This window comes from Rhinatrema bivittatum, chromosome 6, assembly GCF_901001135.1.
Source record: "Rhinatrema bivittatum chromosome 6, aRhiBiv1.1, whole genome shotgun sequence".
In the NCBI taxonomy this organism is placed as follows: Eukaryota; Metazoa; Chordata; class Amphibia; order Gymnophiona; family Rhinatrematidae; genus Rhinatrema; species Rhinatrema bivittatum.
The window spans coordinates 169,183,665-169,205,337 of NC_042620.1; the positions used below are offsets into that span (position 1 = coordinate 169,183,665).

Consider the following 21,673-nt stretch of genomic DNA (forward strand, 5'->3'; position numbering starts at 1 on the left):
CACTATGTCATACGGGGTCGTATGACATAGTGAGGGCAAAGGTAGCACCGGTGCCATCTTTTTGAGGCAGCTTTTACATTTTAAGAACTTATCTATAATAAATATACTTCCCATAGACTAGTTTGTCATTGTTGTGTGTATTTATTGCACTTTTATTCCACATCCAATTTTGATCAGTGTGGTTTACAAAATAACATACACAGCATAACCCAAATGTTTCTTGACTAGATTGTCAGCTGCATAGAGCAGAGGTGGTCTCATATGTGTGTATCTGTATAATGCTATGTAATTCTAATAGCCGCTGGACCCCCAGGTAATTTAAGGCATTTGGGGGGGGTTCGGGAAGGTGGGGGATTTAATTTAACGGGTCGGGGTGGGTTTTAGGGGGTTTTAGTGTGCCGGTTCACGATTTTAACGATTTTCACGATACTCTAAACACCCAAACGGCGACGATACGATTCCCTCCCCCTCCCAGCCGAAATCGATCGTTAAGACGATCGAGGACACGATTCACATCTCTAACCCATACTTCTAAAATACTTCTAACCCATACTTCTAAAATGCTATTAATTGCATCAGTAGCATGGGATCTTCTTGGTGTTTGGGTAATTGCCAGGTTCTTGTGGCCTGGTTTGGCCTCTGTTGGAAACAGGATGTTGGGCTTGATGGACCCTTGGTCTGACCCAGCATGGCAATTTCTTATGTTCCAGAATTATCCCCAAATTGAACATTTAGTAATATTATCCAAAAAGCGGTTTAGAATTTGTGGAGATAATTTTGTAACAGCACGGATAGAAAAGTTGGCAAATGCATGTTTATTACTTCAGTTTTCAAAGCCGACTTGTGTGCTTATGTTTGCTTTGAAAATTATTCCACCTACCATTATTTATTAGGGATGTGCAATTGTTTAGGACGAACTAGGACATTTCAACGAAATTGCCTAATTCATCCTGGTTCGGGGAACCCGAAAACCCAACCAAATTTACCAAATTTTACCGAAATTAAAATATTAGCGCGCACTAACCTGAAATTTGGGTCCCCCGAATTACAAAGACCCGAACCACGGACGATACGAAATTTCCCATGGTGGGCCGAAAACAAAGCCTGAACCGAAAGGCTTTGCACATCTCTAATATTTATGTCTCCTAATTTCTGCACAGATTTTTTTCTGAGAAAATTTATATGCATACTTTGAAAATCCTAAATTATATGCATGAAGTCAAACCTCTCCCCAGCTTCATCCCTGGCAGTGTTTCTGCTCAGTCTGGGTAAACACATGCACACCTAAGTTTACCTGCATATTGAGCAGGCAATTTAATTGCAAGACATATCTGCAGGTAAAGCACTGTTTTACTCATGGAAATGGCTTTTGAAGATGCCCTTCTGTGTGTGGAGTGGAAAAGAGTTTGGTTTAAGTATAAGTAGTTGAGGATTCTTCTGGTATTTAGTAGGTGCTAGTAGGGGTTGAATGTGTTACAGAGGTAATGTGCTCAAACCCCTAAAGGGAGGGGTCACTTTCCTCTACTACAGTGACTCTGACCAGCCATTAGAGTGGTTGCCAGGGTAAGTCTCAGAGAAGACGTCCTCCAACCTCCCTGATCTCAGTGATGGATTTAAGATTTTGTTGTCCCTAGGCATTGTTCATGATGTGCCCCCCTGCCCCTCCCTCTCCCCTCTACGGGACAAGGGACAACACAGCATAAGGTCTAAGGCATGGCCTTGTTTGCTTTACTCTATCTTCTCCAGGCTTACCTCTTCCTTTTATATCCCTGACTGGCAAGAGAAGAGGGGCTGGATTCGTGAACAAAGTGTCTTTTCTTTGCTCCCTGCTATCTATGTGCCCTGGCCTCACCCCTCTCTTCCTGTCCTCTGTACAGCACAGGAGGGAAGGGGCTGGAATTGGGAGAAGAATAGTTTTGCTTTGCTCTGTCCTTACCAGTCTAACCCTTTCCCTCTTCTGAAGTGGGAGGGGAGGGGAAGGGAAGGGCTGAAGCAAGAAACAGAGGCTGTTTTCTGCTGAGTGAGATTCACTATAGAGGGAAACAGCAAATCTTCAGCTGGCCTGCTGTTTCTATCTCTTCCCGCCCCCCCCCCCCCCCCGCCTTCAGTTTTTTGTCACCCTAGGCACAGGCCTAGTGTGCCTATAGATAAATCTAGGCCTGCCTGGTCTGCGGGCACATGAGTCTTACAGGTATACTGTCTGGATGTGGAAAAACAGTATGTGTGATAGGAAAAGAGAAGACAAGAAGTTTCCTATATTTACTTTTGTTTGTTTCTTTTTTTTCACCCAGCTGTTTTCTGCTGCTCCTTTAGGCTTCCAGCTTAATCAGAATCAGTATTTACTAAGTTATAGCACCATGAAACTTCATTTGTAGCTGTTCAGGGTTTTCCCCCTACTTCCCTCTGTTTAAACCAGCCACAGCAACAATCCTTGACTGGCTTCTCAGAGCATGGCTAATTCTGGAAACCTGTATATGCAAATGCTCACTCTGGTACTCAGTGTTACCATTGTCTAATGGCTGGAACTCCATTCCTGAGGGCTGTGGCTTTTGCCTCACAGCATCACCAACCCAGGTCAATGTGACCAGAAGTTGAGCTTGTGAACTGAACCCGGATCTCTTGCATGGCAGCACATAGCATTGCCGCTATGCTGTCAGACATATCCATTTTGGTTTTTCTTTACTAAAGTTTCAGAGACAAATGTTACAAAAAGTTGGAAAAATAGATTATATATTTTCTGATGCATATATAATAATGGAACAACTTATTTTTCATGATTTTTCATGAGAAAAGAAAATGCTCATTTTGCGGTATTCAAAAATATATTACAGTATTTCCAGGTATTTTCATTTCTCACAGCTCCCTTAACATATACCTATGCTTAGGTGGATTTTTTCAATCATTTTGTCTTTCAGGGAATGATGTATTTGGAAGAAAGACGCTTGGTTCATCGAGACTTGGCAGCTCGTAATGTTTTAGTTAAATCTCCCAATCATGTTAAGATCACTGACTTTGGTCTCGCCAGGCTTCTTGAAGGAGATGAGAAAGAATACAATGCTGATGGAGGAAAGGTAGGTACTTTCTCTTGCAAAGAAGCTGATGAACTAATTTGCAAAACCTTTGTACAGAGGGGCCTACATATGCTAAAATGCGCAAAAGGCAAACAATGCACAAAACTGCTGGTGTTTCAAGCTTTTGTGCATTTTAACATGTGTAGGTTCCACATGGGAAACTTTTTCCAAATTACCTCTTTCACAGATAGTAACCTTTCTTGCATAGTCTACTATAGATGAAAGTTTACTAAACGTATGCATTACTAAACTACTACAATGCACTATTACGCAAAGCAGCTCATTAATGCAGAATCAGTGGAAACTGGTGCACAAAAATGGCTTTATGATCTGGATTTCACAAAACAATCTACTGTATCTCAGTGAGGTATAGTTATATTTTTCAGCCAGGCCCATTAGCAGTTTCCATGAAAGTTTACTACAAAACTAATTTGAATCTGTAGCAAACTTTCACTAAAATGGTCATGTTTCCACGGGGACATACTGCTGGTATCACATTTAATTACTTTATTACAAATTACTTATTCCATTCTTATTAGTTATAGTAGAGCAGAACTTAAATGAACATAGTCTATTCGTGCTCTAGATACTAAATGCTGATGTGTCCAAACTAATTGTGGATGAAATTAATTTAGGACACGCTAACTAATTAAGTGGTTATTGCTTTCTGAATCAAATTCTAACCCAGTTAAATATGTCCTGACTAAAACTCTAACATAACTGGCTTGTAGACTGCTCCGCTCAAAATCTAAATATCAGGATTCAGATAAATTAATTGTTTAATGAACTTATAGTAAGAAAAAAAAAGATTTAGTTATACTTATTTACAGTACATTTATCTATAAATAATTATTCAAACCATTTTCTTATATTTAAAAGACTTTGTTGTTGATTTGACTTAATCATTTTAGACATAAAGGAATGGATGTTCAAAAGGATTTAGCCAGCTAACAAAAGAGGTAGCCACTGCCAGCTATATTCATTGGGGTGAACATTTACCCTGCTGACTGATTAAATATAGCTATTTAAAACAGAGGTAGGCATGGGGTCAGAGGAAGAAGATAGGCTAAGCTATGTTTGTGTGCTGGGTCACATTGACCCCAGTTAGCGCCAGAGTAATTCTGGACACTGGACTGGTAGAAGGCAAGGCTATATGTTCTTGCCAGCTCAGTGACAGGAAATTTTGGAAGGGTGGGAGGAGGGCTTGAAAAGCTATATATTCTTTGACATCGGTAAAGAGGGGTGGATAATTGGATCTTTCTATATTCTTTGACACCAGGCAAGAGGGAGGAGAGTGAGAAATTACTATGGGGTTGTACATTCCTTTACCTCAGGAAGAAGAAAGGAGGATTGGAGGTGTGAGCTATCTTTTTGTTGATCGGGTCTGAGGTTGGGGATTATCGGTTCTTGAGAGAACTCTTTATGGATCAGGATGCCAAGACCTGGACATTATAATCAACTACAGTAATTAATGTTGGCATCTTATCAGCCACATCCAAGCTGGCTAATTTGTAGCTGACAATTTGCATAAACCTGTCTAGCTACAATGTTTATTTATGTATTTATTTATTTACTTGAATTTATATCTTGCTCTTCTTGCACAAAGTATACACTGATGGATTACAACATATAGAATAATTATGCATAAGTACAGAATAAAAAAATATAATACAATAAAATAATATATAATTACAAATTCAACACTGCTTAAAGTTGCAGTAACCTCCCCCTCACCTGCCTTCATAAAGAACCTTAAAACAGATATCTAAAACATAAACTAATATATGATATAGCTATCACTATCAAGTTATCTAAAAAATTGCATAATAAAACTTTCATGGTTAAGCATTACTAAGTAAAAATGCCTTTATTGCCTTACAAAAAGACTATAAATTTGATAGAATTTTGATGACTTTAGGAAGGTCATTCCTATGTTTAGAAACTATATTAAAATTGTCCTGTTTGTAGTGTTTTGAAATATCATAGATCTCACTGAAGGAATTTCCAGTTGAACTGACTGAGAAAAACATAGAGGCTTTGGCAGTTCATAAGAAAAAAGTTTTCCTTCATATATTCTGGGGCCAGATCATGCAGGCTGTGAAAACTAGTAATAGAAGTTTAAACGATATAGAAAAGCAATGTAGAAATCAGTGAAGCAACTTAAGTATTGGCATGATGTTCTAGTTTCCTTTAGTGCCAGAGATTTGTCTGACAGTACAATTCTGGACAAGCTGAAGTCTGTGAATGAAGACCTATAAATAGAGCATTACAGTAATTAATTTGGACGTAACCAGGGCTTGAACTATCAGTCTAAAATCCTTGACTAAAAAGATATTGTGCACATGTCTAAGTATTATGTAATTGCAAAGAAAAATAGCTACCTCAGACAATCACTGTCATCTGGGGCGCCAATGTCAAATAGAAATCCACTTGAACACCCAGAAGATGAGTATTCAAATATACTAGGAGGATAATATTGCACAAAGATATTGCTGAAGTTGTCCACATCAAAGGGTAGTCTTCTCATTCATAATAGCTCTGATTTACTGGGATTAAACTGTAATTTATTGGCCTGCAAGCAATGAACAATAATCCCCAAGTTTATCTCACTTTGAACAACTTCATGTTGATGGCCTAAAGACTGAGGGGTTAATAAAAATGTATCCCCAAATCACATTTATAACCATTAAGAAATGAATTAGATTTCACTGGAACCATTCAGAACTAATCAGAAAACCATTTTGTTGTGAGTTCTTAATAATATGTATCAAAACCTTTCTGAGTTCTCTTAAACCTAGTAGCTTTTGTGTAAAGACATATTTATATGTCTTAAAATTTTAGAATCCCATTTATGACTGGGGGTACTCAATGTCAGCCCAGAAAACCATGTTCTGTAACCAGGAGAACATTAATCTTCTCAAAAAATGAATCTAGAGTGAATTGACAGATTGAATTAAGTTGAAGGTCATAGGATAAGATCTAAGACAGAGTCAATGAGGACTGGATTCATTTGACAGAGTTAACCTAAACTATATATTGTATATATATATAGAAAGAAAGAAAGAATATAAACTGAATTGGTTAGTTCTGTCCAGTGACATAGTGATTAATGCTTTGCACTGCCAAATATACCAAAGTCTGAGTCCTAATTCAGGCTTCTACTCCTCAAGTTGAAGAAGTGGTAAGCAAAAATCAGGATCTAAATACCGTTTTTAGAGTTGTAACTGATGGCAGGCTAAAACATTGCATTGGAAGTAGCTGTAGACAAGATTCATTCTATTTGATTGACCATAGGCACTACAGTCCATATTAGCAAGCAAAGGTAAACAGGAACATATTCCAACTTTTATCAGGCAGTTTTGCAAGGTATGCATGCACTTTTCTATACCTGGACCTTGTTGCTAGTTTTCAGAGAGAACCCAGGTATTTTCCCTTTGATTGTTGCATAGACAGATTATATATGTGTACAAATGATTGTACACTTTGTACCTGCTATTTCTGGGGGCAGTGCATCAAGGTTAAAAAGTGCACACACATTTGAAAATGTAAATGTACATATGCTGTTCGCTCTTCCATCTTACACACCCGAGAATGCCTTTTCAAAATTTGGCTAAATGTATGTACAATGTAAAAATCCACATACATTTTTAGATGGAGTGAGGGGAGCAATTTTTCCACCCAGGCAATCTTCCCAGGAAAATATCTAGTTACCCAGATAATGTCTTTTGAAATATGTTCTCTTAAAACCGAATTCTAGCTGGATACAAGATGGCCGACCCTGCTAGCCATGCGTGAGACTGCTCCATTTGGGCCTTTCTGGTTCTTGCCTTAAAATGCCTCATTCTGCAAGAAAACGATGGGCCAGGGAATGAGAAGCCCTGCTGCATCCTTACCTATGATTTCTGGCCCGATGGACGCTCATGTCCAATGGAGAGTGCTAGACCTGGGAGTTAACCCACTGGGAGGTGTTCAGGAGGAAGTAGTACCCGGCACTTCCCTTGAGTTGTGAACCACTCTATCCCCGGAGGAATGAATGGCTCTGGCTAACCCAGTAGAAGTTAGATCTTTGGATCAGCCCCGAGGGTCCCTAGCACCTGAGGTTGGTGAAGCCTCAGGTGGGCAGGCTGAGGCTGAAGTTACTTTGGAGATGGCTTCTGAATTTCCTCTACCAACATTGGGAGCCAGGGATGATACCAGAAGCACTGGGGTTCAGCTTGCAACTGGAGGAGTGCTTGACTTGTATTGTCCAAGATCACAAAGGCAGACCTGGTAAGACCTGCTGTAATTTCCCTTGATTCTGTTTAGGAGGCAATTCAAACTTTGAACACCAATATCTTCAATCAAATGGCCCCTGTTTTTTATACTTATTTGGGAAATTTTGATAATTGTTTAAAAGCGGTGGAAAAAGAAGTTTTGAGAAACAAGTAATCCATTGAGCTACTGGAAGAGGATATTAATAATAAATCTTCCTTTTATACCTCCTTGATTAAAGAAAATCATCTGTTTTCTGTGAGGTTGGAGTATATGGAAAATCAGATTAGAGTGAAAAATCTCCACTTTATAAATTTCCCCAAAGATCAATATACTCCTCCAAAGGACATGTGGAAGAAATATATGATTGAAACTCTTAAAGTTCCTGAGCAGGCACTTTCTCTAACATCTAGAGTTTATTATAATCCTCCTTTTAAAAAGAAAGGTTCTGTAGATCAGAAAGGGGTTCAAGTTTTGACTTATGCTGTGCCTCCTCAAATGAATCTAACAGATTTGCTTGAAACAACCCAGAAGGATTCAGCTACTCCTGCAGTACTAGTAGTGTCATTTCTTCTCGAAGCTGATAAAGAATGGACATTAAGGATGTTTTTCCGCCACTGTCTAGAAACCTTTATGGATCTCAAAGTCAGCGTGTTTCCAGACCTGTCTAGAGTGACTCAGAAAAGAAGGAAACAATTTTTGTTGCTAAGGCCTAGGGTTATTGAGATTAGTGTTCTACTTTTGCTTAAATTCCCTTGCAAGTGCATTGTTACAGGGGGATCTTGGGCCAGGTTTTTGGGGGGTACTCGCGTATCTTACGCGCATACCCCTTTGAAAATCTGGCCCTTTGTGTATTAACAGATAATGTTATACCTGAGGTAGTTTTATTGGATCCCCATATTGAGGACTTGGGGTTATAGAGAGATATTATTGCCTAATGCTTTTTGTAGTATGTTTGGTTTTCCTAATTATGCTTTCTCTGTTTTCAAATCAAGATGTCTTTTTTCTTGAAATGTATTTGTTAAACATAAACAATACATTTAAAAAAAACAATTCTCATGGTACACTGCCCCTTTAATTTTGCTTAGTTATATTATGGGGTGAATTTCTCTTGCATTAAAAGGTAAACATCACCCCATATTGCATTTTGCCATTCCCTGCCATACACTTCATTCTCAGTGCAGTGAGTTATAAACAAACCTTCCACTGAAAACTGTGGCAAAATAGTCTTTTAGAGCACTCTTAAGGCTCATATTACAAATGTTTATTTATTTTAATTTTATTTGTATTTATTTTAAATAAATGATGCAAAAAGAAATATATTCAAATGAAATGACAGGAATGTACAGCAGTAACAAATAAGATAATAAACCATGGCTAGGGAACTTCATTTTCATATTTTATTTTAATTGTGTGGACATTTCACTGTTATAACAAAAAAGAAACTGCTGGAAAAATTACTTTTTTGCTAACATTACTCCAATGGGTTATATAAGTCATTTTTACACTTACTTATTTTTTTTTTACATTGAAATTCCCAGGCAAAATTAAATAAAAACTGAAACAGAGGTCTCTATTCCGTAGCAAAAGAAAAAAATATATAGTCAGGCCCTATCAAGTCGACAAAGAAACTTGTACTTTAAAAAAATAGATTTTAACCTCTTAATGAACCCCAGTGGAGAAAGAAAACATTATAGAAAGTTGAAAGTGGACAGACAAGCAGGAAACAGATATGTAAAGAGGAATAATTATTGGTAGTACTGAGGTCTTGCATGATGACTTTCTAATGAGAGGTGAATGAATAGGAGAAAGCAAAGAGACTATGCTCCCTAATATGAAAAATACCTGTACATTTGTTATTTTCACTGTTGTTTTTTGGCTTTTTTTTTAATAGATGCCAATTAAATGGATGGCCTTGGAATGTATTCACTACAGGAAATTCACTCACCAGAGTGATGTATGGAGTTACGGTAAGTCTTTTAACAGACTTAAGAGCTGATGGACTAAAGGGCTTTAAGGTTAATGCAAGCATTACATAATGTCCATATCCATTGTTTGCAGCATGCACATTATTGCTACCATGTGTTAATATACATGCAAATGAGTTAATTAGCAGAAAATGTTATGCTAATCAGCCCTTTCGGTATTAACACTGGATAATGCACCCAGTGTTAATATATGAACATATTGCTAGAAGCAATGTAACTATATATCAGGAGGTATAGTAAACTGTTCAGCCTGTGGCCCCTATTGATGCAAGCCGCCTGACCTCTCCTTCACAACACCACCCCACACCCCCCAAAATAGTAATGACCCATCTTGATACCCTGTGCCCACACCATTCAACAACCATCACGTCTTTGCGCATACATGGCAAAGCAAAAATTTTAAAAAGCCTTGCTAGGCATGGTGTTCATCAATACAGTCACTCTAATGGGTCTATATACTAACTGGCATTACAACTGGATTACTTTGGTTTTGTCTTCCTTTAAATCATTGTGCATTGAGGCACTAACATTTTTTTGCATTCTTTCTGGATATCTTAAATGCATGCAGAATCATTTCCCACCTGATGTGCTGTTTGCCTGCTTACCAAGACACTGCATCATGACGTCCCTTTAGGGTATTCTGTTGTAATCTCTAATGTGGAAGCAGTTTAGTAGCTGTTCATTGTGGCAGAAAAAAAAATCTCTTCTTTTAGTTTAGCCGCCGACTCAGAGAAATATGGCTCTGGGCCATAGTTTTCAGCAGCTCTTTGAAAATCCAACTCCAAAGTCTTGACTGTCATGAAACATTTCCTGGCTTATGGGAGCGTCTGTACTATACACAGATAAAAGGGAATTTGTCATAACACAGAACAAATACAAAGAAGTAGGAAGAAGGGAGAAAGGCAGGAAGATAAAGGTTGGAACAGACTTAGAATTCATTTCACTAATAATTTTAAAATCCGCAAATAACTCTTAATAATGAAATTTAACCACAATTGCATAGTGTGAAATATTAATTACTTTGCTACTTTGTAAAATATTTGTTGCAGTTTGTTAGGATGCTAATGGCATATCTTGGACTGTGTAACAACACTTTAAATAAGATGGTTAATAATGTTCAAGCTGGACAACAGAAATATCCTAGATATCCACAAAAAAGGAAATCCTGTTTTTAAAAACACATCAAAATTCCACCTCTCAGCATTTCATATTTTGAATTCATTGCTTTTCCCACAAATGAGCTTCTAGTTTAGGATAATATTAGGACAAACCCTTACAGAGTAAGATTAAAAAGCTTATTTACTAACCAGCATTAAAAGCAACATGGTAAATACATTTGCAACTGGTTTTAATGCAGCTGTACATCAGGCTTTTATACCTGATGTTCCAATTTAACGAAATGCAGAATACTGCACTGTTAGCATGGTTGCATTAAAGGCAGTGCTGACATAATAAAGCTGCTGTGTTTGAGAGCTTAGGTACACCCTTGCTAACTGGTTTAAAACTGATAGGGGCAGTTAACACAGTAAATGTACTCCACCCAGAATCAAAGTGGCTTTTGCCACCTGCTCACTAAACTCCCTCATCTCCTTGGGAGTGGGCCTCAGTGATTGAGCTTCTAGGCCCACCCTCTGCTCCCACCTCAGGCAGAGAAAGGCCTTTAGGTTCACTAACATCCAGACTATACTCACCTCTCCAAAGTTTTCAAAATCTTCAGCGACAGAAGGGAACCGGTTTCCATCCATCTGACTGCAACACCAAAATCAAAATGGTGCCACTGACACTCTTCCCCTTCCGTGAAGGTCAGAGTGTCAGCAGCATCATTTTTATTTTGGTGATATAGCTATCTGATGGGAAACCAACTCACTTATACTGGTGGAGATTTGAAGATTCTGGGGGGGAGGGGGGGAGTGAGTGTGGCATTCGAGGGGTTGTACCTAAAAGTCCTCCTCTGTCTGGATGGCAGATGTGAGCCCAGAGGCCTCAGTAAACATGGTCTAAATATCTGCGCAAGTTAATACAGCTCCTGAGATATTAGTACCTAATGAGGTAATTTAACTTTGTTTTCTTAATTGGGTCATTTGCACGCATGTTTAGCATTATCCTCGGAGAACAATAACAACTGCATTAATCTATTTTGTGCATGGTCACTATTTAATGCTCATATTAGCATACATTTAACATGGGCATTAGAACACAGGGCCCTTTGCTAGCTACCCTTTATAGTTTGAAAGCATTTTGTAATATGTCCACACTTTGGCCAATTTAGAGAGAGGATAAATGACCCCTAATTTTTCAATCTCTTTCTTTATTTATTATGAATCTTTTATTTTACGTTTCGAATGAGTCAGTTTTAACTTAGATTGCATACTAGAGATGTGAATCAGAACCGGAATCGGTTCAGTTCCGGTTCCGATTCAAATCTTATAATTTTTATCGTCCAGCCTGATTGGTTTTTTGTTTATCGACTGCGCCCGATCCGATAAACAAAAAACCCACCCTGACCCTTTAAAACTGACCCCTTAGCCTCCCCTACCCTCCTGACCCCCTCCCCAACACATTTTAAAATTACCTGGTGGTCTAGTGGGGGCACGGGGAGCAATCTCCTGCTCTCGGGCTGTTGGCTGTGTTAATAAAAATGGCGCCGATGGCCCTTTGCCCTTACCATGTGACAGGGGCCGGCCAATGGCACGGATACCCTGTCACATGGTAAGGGCAAAGGGCCATCGGCGCCATTTTTATTAGTGGCAGCTGATGGCCTGAGAGCGGGAGATCGCTCCCGGTGATCCACTGGACCACCAGGTAATTTTAAAACATTTTGGGGGGGGGGGGGGTCGGGAGGGTGGAGGAGGCTAAGGGGTCAGTTTTAAAGGGTCTGGGTGGGGGTTTTTTTATTGGGCCATCGGCGCCATTTTTATTAGTGGCAGCCGACGGCCCGAGAGCAGGCGATCGGTCCCGGGGCTTCCACTGGACCACCAGGTGATTTTAAAACATTTTGGGGCAGTTTGGGAGGGTGGGAGAAGGTAAGGGATTAGTTTTAAAGGGTCGGGGTGGGTTTAGGGGTTGTTGCCGGTTGTTGCCGGTTTTCCCGCCCCCCCCAAATAACTCCCGTTAGTGGACACAAACCCAATTAACGATTTTTCACAATAAATCAGGGGAATTTATATTGTATCGCACTCTTTAACGATTTTTGATGATTTAAAAAATATCGGACGATATTTTAAATTGTCAAAAAATGATTCACATCCCTATTGCATACCATGATGAGACCTGTAGGCTTCAGAAGTAAAATTCCCAGAAGATCATGTTTAGAAACATGATCAGTGTGACATTTATTTCATAAATAACTAGTTTGGAATACTACTTAATGTAATTTTAGCATTGCCCTTTTTACCATTGTAGCAGATCATATTTTAATGGAATTGCAATTAATAGCATGGTAAAGATTATATTTCTTTTTTGAAATTTATTTGATGATTGTTTCTTTTTTATTATGTAAACTGTAGGAATAGAAACTTGTTTTCTGTGCCACGGTATATAAAAACTGCATAAATAAATAAAATAAACTAGTAGATTTACCTGTTCTCCGCACATGTGTATATGTTCCAACACTTTTTAAAGATGGTTCTTGTGCATATTTCAAGTATAGAAATGTTGCATTTTAGCAGGCTTTTTAAAAATCACTTTTCCAGAGTATTAAGAACTTTGCCTAAGGGTATTTGAAAGAAACTTCTTTCACTGAGATTTCTTTTTCCTTGTAGTTGTTTCTAGGAGTTGCTTGTACTTATGTAGGTAAAATGTATTTATTATATGTATAGCCTACCTATAATAAAATCTTGCTAAGCAGAATACAAAAATTTTCAAGACCCGTGGGTGTGCTCACATGTTCACGTGTTGATTTTATAACATACATGCGTATATGTGTATATATGCGCATGTTTTATAAAATTGACTAACCGTGTGTACACGTGCGCACAATTTTATATAGATGTGTGCTTGTGCACATGAATGCTATCTTGAGTGCGTAAGTGGAGGAATTTTAGTAGGTACGCACAGCAACGCAATAGGCATTTTTACCAGTTCGCCCCAGCTAAAGGAGAGGACTTCCTAAACCCGCTAGCTAACATGCCTCCCTTTTACCCTATTAGTCCCGAGCCTTAAAACCCCACTGACTAGCCTCGGTTTTTTTTTATTACATGAAGTAGAGTTACGTAGTAGGGGACCCTGGTGCTTGCTGTGCGTGTAACTACTTACACGCTGACTTCATGGTGCAGTCCTGGCCTACCATTGTCCCTCCAAGACCACTCCCATACCCCACCCCTTTTACAGACAACTTTTTTTTTTATGTGTATACTGGGAGATATGAGCGTGGCTGTGGGCCTTTTAAAATCCATGTGGGCATGTAGATCCAAGTCACGCGCGTATCTCTCAGTTTTGGCACATGCAAACCTTTGAAAATCGACCAGATAGTGACAAGGAAATATATACAAAGAATCTGCTGTTTTCAGTTATTGGAATCTGCACATTATCACACTACCAATGCATTATACTATCAAAAGGCCTCTCTAAAAAGACAGGCCTTAAGCCTAAAATGAATTCTATCATTTCAAGGAATTTGAATTAAGGCTAGTTTTCATGAAAACAAACCAAATCATTAAATCTTTTATTCTGACTTTTTATCTCATTCTTGAGAAGAGATTATTCTATAAAGTTTCTAAAAAATGCTCCAATTTAACAATACCAAGTATAATAATTCTATGAAAATGAGGGTGCTAGAATATTGTCTTTTAGCAGAACACACAGATTCTTGTGAAGCATGAATACAACATAAAAAACTGAAAAAGAGATTCAAGTCAAGAGATTTTTAAAAATAGAGAATATGACCATAATAAACTTTTTTTCTCTTTTTGTATAAAAGTTTTACCATGCCCCAGACTCCATCATTATCTCTTTCTACCTCCCTGATCCCCATCAGTCTCCCTCTCTCTCAATCCCCTTTACCTCACCAGTCTCTCTCTCTCTCTTTCAACTCCCTTTTCTCTACCAGTCTCCTTCTCTCTCTTTCTCTCCTTCAACCCCCACCAGTCTCTCCTGCTTTCTCAACTCCTTTTGCCACACCAGTCTCCTTTTCTCTTGACTTCCTTTGTTCCTGTGAATATTCTCTTTCATCTACCTTGTTCCCATCACTACCCCTCATCTCCATTGGTCTCTTTCTTTCTCTCAATCCATCTTCATCACTTCCCCAGCAGTCTCGTCTTTCTCTCAGTTCACCTCCTCATTCCCACCAGTCTCCCTTTCTCTCCCCTCCTCTCTCAATCCCTCTTCATTCCCACCACTGTCCCCTCTCTCTCAATCCTCCCTTCATCTCCACCAGTCTGCCTCTTTCTTAATCTCCTCTCATCCACAACAAATCTTCCTTTTCAACCCCCATGCTTATCCCCATCGGTCTTCCTCTCTCAGTCCTTTGCTGCTATCCACAGCAGTCTCAATGCCTTGCTTCCATGGCCAGTCAGCCATCCTCTTCCTTCCCCACCCTTCAGCTAGTCAGTTACTCTCAAGCTAACCAACCCCCCCTCTACTCCCATCACCTCCACCCCCAGTCATCTAACTGGCCAGAATCACCTCCCTCTCAGCAATGCATTGCTATTTACTACTAGCCAGTCACCCCCCAGCTGACTTGAGTTAGCTACCTCTCCCCCTCAGCTTACTTGCTGCTACTGTGGTCCCCAGAACAGTATGAGCCTTGCAGTGCCCAAACATATGCTTATCTCATAGTTTCACAAGACTGGACACTGTGAGCCCAGCGTGGAACTTAGGGTACCGCGTGATCAAAGTCACTGAGAGCTGTGTGGTGTCCAAAAATAAGTGAAGAAGAATATTTGGTACATCCAGGGTATTTTCAAGGTGCCATGGCTACGTGCTGCCTGTGATTTATCAAGTCCTGTTTAGGATTATATTTTTTGTGTTTATTAGAGCCACCTCAGCTTTTTATTTAACAATTTATAGTAACATTAATAAAGTATATATGTCTATGCCAGTATTCCTTTAGCTGCCAGCAGGGTGAAATCATATATCAAAAGAACATAGAAACAAGAATGCAGGGGGGAATTATTGGAAGAAGGTGCCTGTTGCGCTGCCTATCTCCCTGAATAGCCCCATGAGCTCTCCACCATCATGACTCACCTGACTGCTGGTGCTAATGTTATCCAACTGCCAGGCTACTGCAACCATCGTGAAGTAGTGCATAGCTTCTGGTGCACGTCGCTGAAGCTGCATGCTCCTTTGGAAGACATTTCTGCAGTTAAAGATATGGGCAGGAAAAAGAAAGGGAAGACTGTTCTGACTCTGTGTGAATGACTGTGTATCTGTGTCCATGTCAATACCAAGTAATTTAGATTTTTTTCCAAGTATGGGTTTCTAAAGATCTTTGTCAGCTTTTGCAAGTGGTGGATGCAAGCTTCTTATGGTTGTAACTGCCACTCCGTGCACGTTACTACCAAGCATTTTGTTAAGGGTAGCAATATTAAAAATCCAAACCAAGCAACTGTCAGTTACCGCTAGCAACATTTTTACAGGGTGAGCAGCTTTCCTGACAATTCATACAATGCTTCTGTTTGAACATGCTTTGCTTTTGGATCTCGCCACAGAAGCAGTCCTGCACTCCCTCCCCAGTGTCTTCGCATCAGCATCTCAGACCGTAAATGTCAGGGCTCAGTGCCGGCTGTTGTCTGAATCCAAATCCTCTTCCCCCCACCCCCCACCATCGAAGTGGAGAGCGATGCTGCAGTTGTGTAAAAATCATGCAAGCTAATTGGTTAATGGTAGTAATCCCCATGCCTTCTGTTAGGGGTATTAGCTGATGCTCCATGCTGATTACCTCCCCTGCGCCTTTTTCTTAATTTCCAACTGTAGCCTTTAGGGATCCACAGTCTTTATCCAATGATTTTTTTTAATTCATTTTCTGTTTTTGTCTTCACTACCTCTTCTGGAAGGTCATTCCAGGCATTCACCACCCTCTCTGTGAAGAAATATTTCCTGGCTTTGGTTCTGAAGTTTCATACCATGACCTCTAGTTCTACAGTTTCCTTTCCTCTGGAAACATTTGAGGAACATGCATTATTAAACTGTCCAGATATCTGAAATTCTGCAGCATATCTCCCCTCTCTTCCAGGGTATACATACATATTCAGATCCTTCACCCTCTCCTCATAAGTCTTCTGATTCAGATCCTACACCATTTAGTCACCCTTCTCTGGACTACCTCTGTCCTTTCTCTATACGTTATGAGATAGGGTCTCCAGAACTGAACACAGTATTCCAGGTGAGGTCTCACCAAGGACCTGTACAAGGGCATTATCACTGCCTTTTACTTACTGGTTATTTCTCTCTCTGTGCAGCCCAGCATTCTTCTGGCTTTAACTTTCACCTTATCAATTGCTTTGCCATCTTCAGATCATCAGACACTATCACCCCAAGGTTTCTCTCTCAGTCCATGCACATTAGTCTTTTACTCCCCATCACATACAACTCTTTTGGATTACCGCACCCCCAGATGCATGATTCTGCACTTCTTGGCATTGAATTCCAGCTGCCAAGTCTTTGACCACTCTTCAAGCTTTCTTAAATCAATTTTCATTCTCTCTACTATTTTAAGCATGTCCACTCTGTCGCAGATCTTAGTATCATCTGCAAATAGACAAACTTTACATTCTGTCTCTTCTGCAATGTCGCTCACAAAGATATCGAATAAAAGTGGTCCCAAAACCAATCCCTGTGGTACTCACATTTCAAACTAAGGTGTATACTAATCATTTTGATAAATGCAAGTATATCATATAACATTTCAATAATTGCACTTAAGACTATGCTGTTTACATTTCTTGTTCTTGCCCATTTTTTTATTTAGGCAAAATTAAGAGATTTATACGTACTCATATATTAGAGCACAGGAGTTTAAAAAATAAAACACTTGATGCATTTATAGTGGCACACTGTCTTAACAAACAAAATAATTTTTCTTTTTTAAATATTTTGCCATTGATTATATTAAAGATGATCTGAGGGCAGGTGACAGGGACAGATTACCAGTTCAATTGAAACAAAAATAGATTTTTTTTTTCTTTAAATTGCTTAGAAATATTTGGTTTGAATTTCTTGATTGAATGGGCTTCAGTTTCTTTTTATTATTAATCACATTTGGTTGTCAATTGATTTGATTTTTAGATAATTGGTACTTTCAGTAGTGCCTCTACTTATATCATTTCCCTAAGCATGTAAAAGCCTTTTTCCATCAAAATAGCAACTGAGAGATGTTCTCTGCTAATGAATGATGAGTGTTCCTTTTTGGAACTCATAGAACGGGATCTCTTAGTCCCCAGTTACAAAGTGCCCTCCCGGACAACATTCGTGAAGCAGGTTATCCCCACCCTATATACTCAATTCTGTATTTGATGCAGGTACAGCTAGCTAAGGCAGAAGGGGGAAGTGTTCAGGGGTGGATTGGCCTATTGGGGCTTTAAGCATACCCCAGTGGACCGGTCGGGTAAAACACTGTCAAGCAGCCCCATGCCTGCAGAGTCACTACAGCCAATACCAGCCCTGCAGCACCTCTTTTCAGAGAGTGAAAGCTTCTCCTCAGACTCTCTAATCACATTTGCCATTTAATTTTCAATGTGGTGGTAGCCACGGCAGCATGTGGCCTGCTCTTCTCTCCTCTTCAACCAGCCCTGCAACAGCAAGTTGCCTTCTCCCTGTTTTCCTCAGGCACTCCTTTCCTGTCAAAACCAGCACATTGACAGCATGGGGCCTGCATCCACTCTCCTCAAGCACCCCTCTCATCACCTTCCCGCACATTTCTACCTCTGGCTCTTCCTCTGACAGTGGGAGGTAGTCAGGAGACTTCCCATGCTGCTGCCTCACTGCCACTTGAAGGTCACACATTTCTCTCTGCTGCAGCCCCCCTTATGCTCAGGAATGACAAACCCTTCCCTTCCCTCCCCACACAGCATTGGGGCCTGTTAGCTCTCTTTTTCCCACATCAAAGGATACCGCAGGGATTATCAAAAGGCAACCCCGCCTGAGTCCCCCAGATCCCTAATGTAAAAACATTTTTTCACTTATTCAGAGTGCTAGTGAATAAGTGAACATATGTGTGTGTGTGTGTGTGTGTGTGAGTGTGTGTGTGTGTGTGTGTGTGTGTGAAAGAAAGTTTGAAAGAATGTTAGTGTGTCTGTATGTGAGTGAACATACAAGTATGAGAAAGATGATGTGAGCAAGCATACAGGTGAATTAGTGAGCGATTGAGTGAGCATACGAGTGTATGTGTAAGAATGAATGTATGTGAATATGAGAAAGAGGACAAAGTTTGTGCTGAAGGCCACCCACTTCTCGCTGCCACTTGCCCCCCTCATGCTTGGGCTGTGGCAAAAGAATAATCGAATTTCCGTACTCCCCTCAGCATCGGGACCTTTCAGCCCTCTTCCTCCAACACCAAGGGACGCTTCTGGGATTAGCAATAGCAGCGTTTGCTTGAATCTATCTGACCATCAATGTAAGAAAAAACATTTTTTTTTTTTACTTGCTTAACGTGCTAGAGAATAAGTGAACATGAGAAAGAGTGTGTGAGCCTACGTGTTTGTGTGAGTGTGAAAGAGCATATAAATAAACTTACGAGAGAGAAGCTTGTGAACGAGCAAGCGAGTGAGCATATTAATGTTTGTAAAAATGAATGCAGGACTGGTTCTAATATTTTTGCTGCCCTGTGTGAAAAATTGCTGTGCTGCCCCTCCCCCCGTTCTGTTTTGTTTTTTTTTAACACAAAATTTTAGGTTTTTCCCCAATAACCAACACTATAGAACCTGTCTGTCTCAAGCTCTGACCCAGGTCCTCTTTCACCACCGAAAAAAAGCCCTGCTACCTCCAGCACTCCAAACTGTCAAAGTTAACACACTTCCATGAACCTATTTTACCCCATCCAAAGGTCCATAATTTCTAAATTGTGCAGGAATGATCCCCAGATGCTCCTGCCCCACCTACAGGTACATAAACATGATACCAACTGGGCCCTGTAGCTGGAACCAGTTTGTTGGACAGAAAAACATGCATTACTGTAGTGCCACCCAGAAAACAAACAAACAAAAAAAGACATTTGGAACTCATATAGTATTAGGCCTTTTGTAATGCTTGTTTAGGCATGGCTTTGGCCCTTGGACATCCTTGAGTAAACTGAATGATAACAATATAGTAAATTTCCCATTTCAAAACAGTACTAAATGGCAATGCTAGCACTCAAACAGGAACAACCCTATATTTGAAAATGCACATATTACACCAAGCCCTAAATCAACTCCTATTAGGAAAGCAGAACAAACCAGCTGCTCTAAATTCCTACCTATAAACTACCTGGTAGCAGAATAACTCACCTCGCTTATACTTGCAGAACAAAGACAGACCCTCACCAAATACAGAATAAAGGGACCATAGGGGGTCAATTTTAAGATCTGCTCACGCACATGGGCCACTTTATAACATGCACCCTTTGATGCGAGCATGTTATAAAATAAGATGTCCACACGCACATGTGTGCCGGATTTTAACATCCTCGTGCGCGTGTGTGCGCGGCCTGTGACTCTCGCGCGTGCGCCGAGGGGGGAAATCAGCCTTTTTTCCATTTCCCTCCCAGTCCCTAACCCCTGCCTAGCTATTCCAAATGTTTTTATTTCAATACTTACTGCTCCTCTGGAGCAGAAGTATCTTCCACGCGCTGGCTGCCTGCTGGTGCACTTCCCCAGGACTAATGGCACTGTCCCGGCCTGCCTCTGGCCCGCCCCTTTTGAGAGGCCCGGCACTTCGGCATGCAAAGTGGCCAGACCCTTCCAAAAATGCATGGACTGGCCATGTGCATAACCTCTGAAATGTACGCGCACAGGCCTTTTAAAATTTGGGCGACTGTATAAATAGAAATGTGTAGATAGAAACTGAATTGGAAACTGCAACAAACCAGATTCTGTATGTAGTGAAGTAATAGAAAAACAGAAACATCACCATTCCTCATAAATCAGACAAAATCAGGAAATATAAAGCAATCATAATAAACCATACAAATAAAAAGAATATTGCCAAACAGATGAGAAATTGAATAGAGCTCATATACAAAATTGGAAACATTTTCAAAAGGTAATAAAATATTTCAAAATAGCAGACATTTCAAACATCCAATAATTAAACCTACAAGGTAAAGGCAAGAATTATAAAATAACAAAACTAAGATTTATTTATTTATAAATATTTGATATTCTACTCTGGGCATGATTTATGCATAGGTAATCTAGGCATGCACCTAGGGCACCAAATTTTGAAGATGCTCAAAAACTGGGAATCCCTCTGCTGTTCTCTGATTTACAAAAGCAAAATCTCCTTTCCCTAGTCCTCTGCCTATGTGCACCATAATCTTAAATCCATCCTCGATTACACCTTTCCCTAAGTTAGTCACATGGAGGTAAATATTCAAAGGCATTTATCTGGATAACTTTTAAATTATTTGAATAAATGCTGAGGTTTTAATACTGTTGTCATGTATTCAGATAAATTTTATCTGGATAAGTGGGAGTCATTTTGGGTGCATTATGAGGTGAAGTTGAAGTAGCCAAATAATTTATCTGGTTAACTCCGATATTTGTAGTTAGCCAAATAATATTCCCAGATAACTTTTCTAACCCTTAAAAACAAAATTAGCCTAGCTTGCCTGCCAGCCCATCCCCCAGCCTCCACTCAAGTAAGAAACATGTTAGCCCTTCCAGCCTGATCCTCACTCCTTCCCCAAAATCCCTGCAAAAATTTTGCAAAAGTTAATAGGGATGTGAATCGTTTTAGGACGATTAAAATTATCGTCCGATAATTTTAATATCGTCTTAAACCGTTATGGAACACAATACAATAGAGATTCTAACGATTTATCGTTATAAATCGTTAGAATCGTGAGCCGGCACACTAAAACCCCCTAAAACCCACCCCCGACCCTTTAAATTAAATCCCCCACCCTCCCGAACCCCCCCCCCAAATGACTTAAATAACCTGCGGGTCCAGCGGCGGTCCGGAACGGCAGCGGTCCGGAACGGGCTCCTGCTCCTGAATCTTGTTGTCTTCAGCCGGCGCCATTTTCCAAAATGGCGCCGAAAAATGGCGGCGGCCATAGACGAACATGATTGGACGGCAGGAGGTCCTTCCGGACCCCCGCTGGACTTTTGGCAAGTCTCGTGGGGGTCAGGAGGCCCCCCACAAGCTGGCCAAAAGTTCCTGGAGGTCCAGCGGGGGTCAGGGAGCGATTTCCCGCCGCGAATCGTTTTCATACGGAAAATGGCGCCG

The 21,673-nt window shown here is 40.1% G+C and overlaps 1 protein-coding gene across 4 annotated transcripts in view; it reads left to right on the forward strand.

Moving 5' to 3' along the window:
- The window catches only part of ERBB4 (erb-b2 receptor tyrosine kinase 4), a 2,403,189-nt gene that overhangs the window by 2,244,611 nt on the left and 136,905 nt on the right, over positions 1–21,673 (forward strand). For all 4 annotated transcript variants that reach the window (XM_029606129.1, XM_029606130.1, XM_029606131.1 and 1 more), the window contains 2 exons: positions 2,916–3,071; positions 9,217–9,292. In XM_029606129.1, the coding sequence (XP_029461989.1) occupies positions 2,916–3,071; positions 9,217–9,292 (232 nt within the window). The remainder of the gene's footprint in view (positions 1–2,915; positions 3,072–9,216; positions 9,293–21,673) is intronic.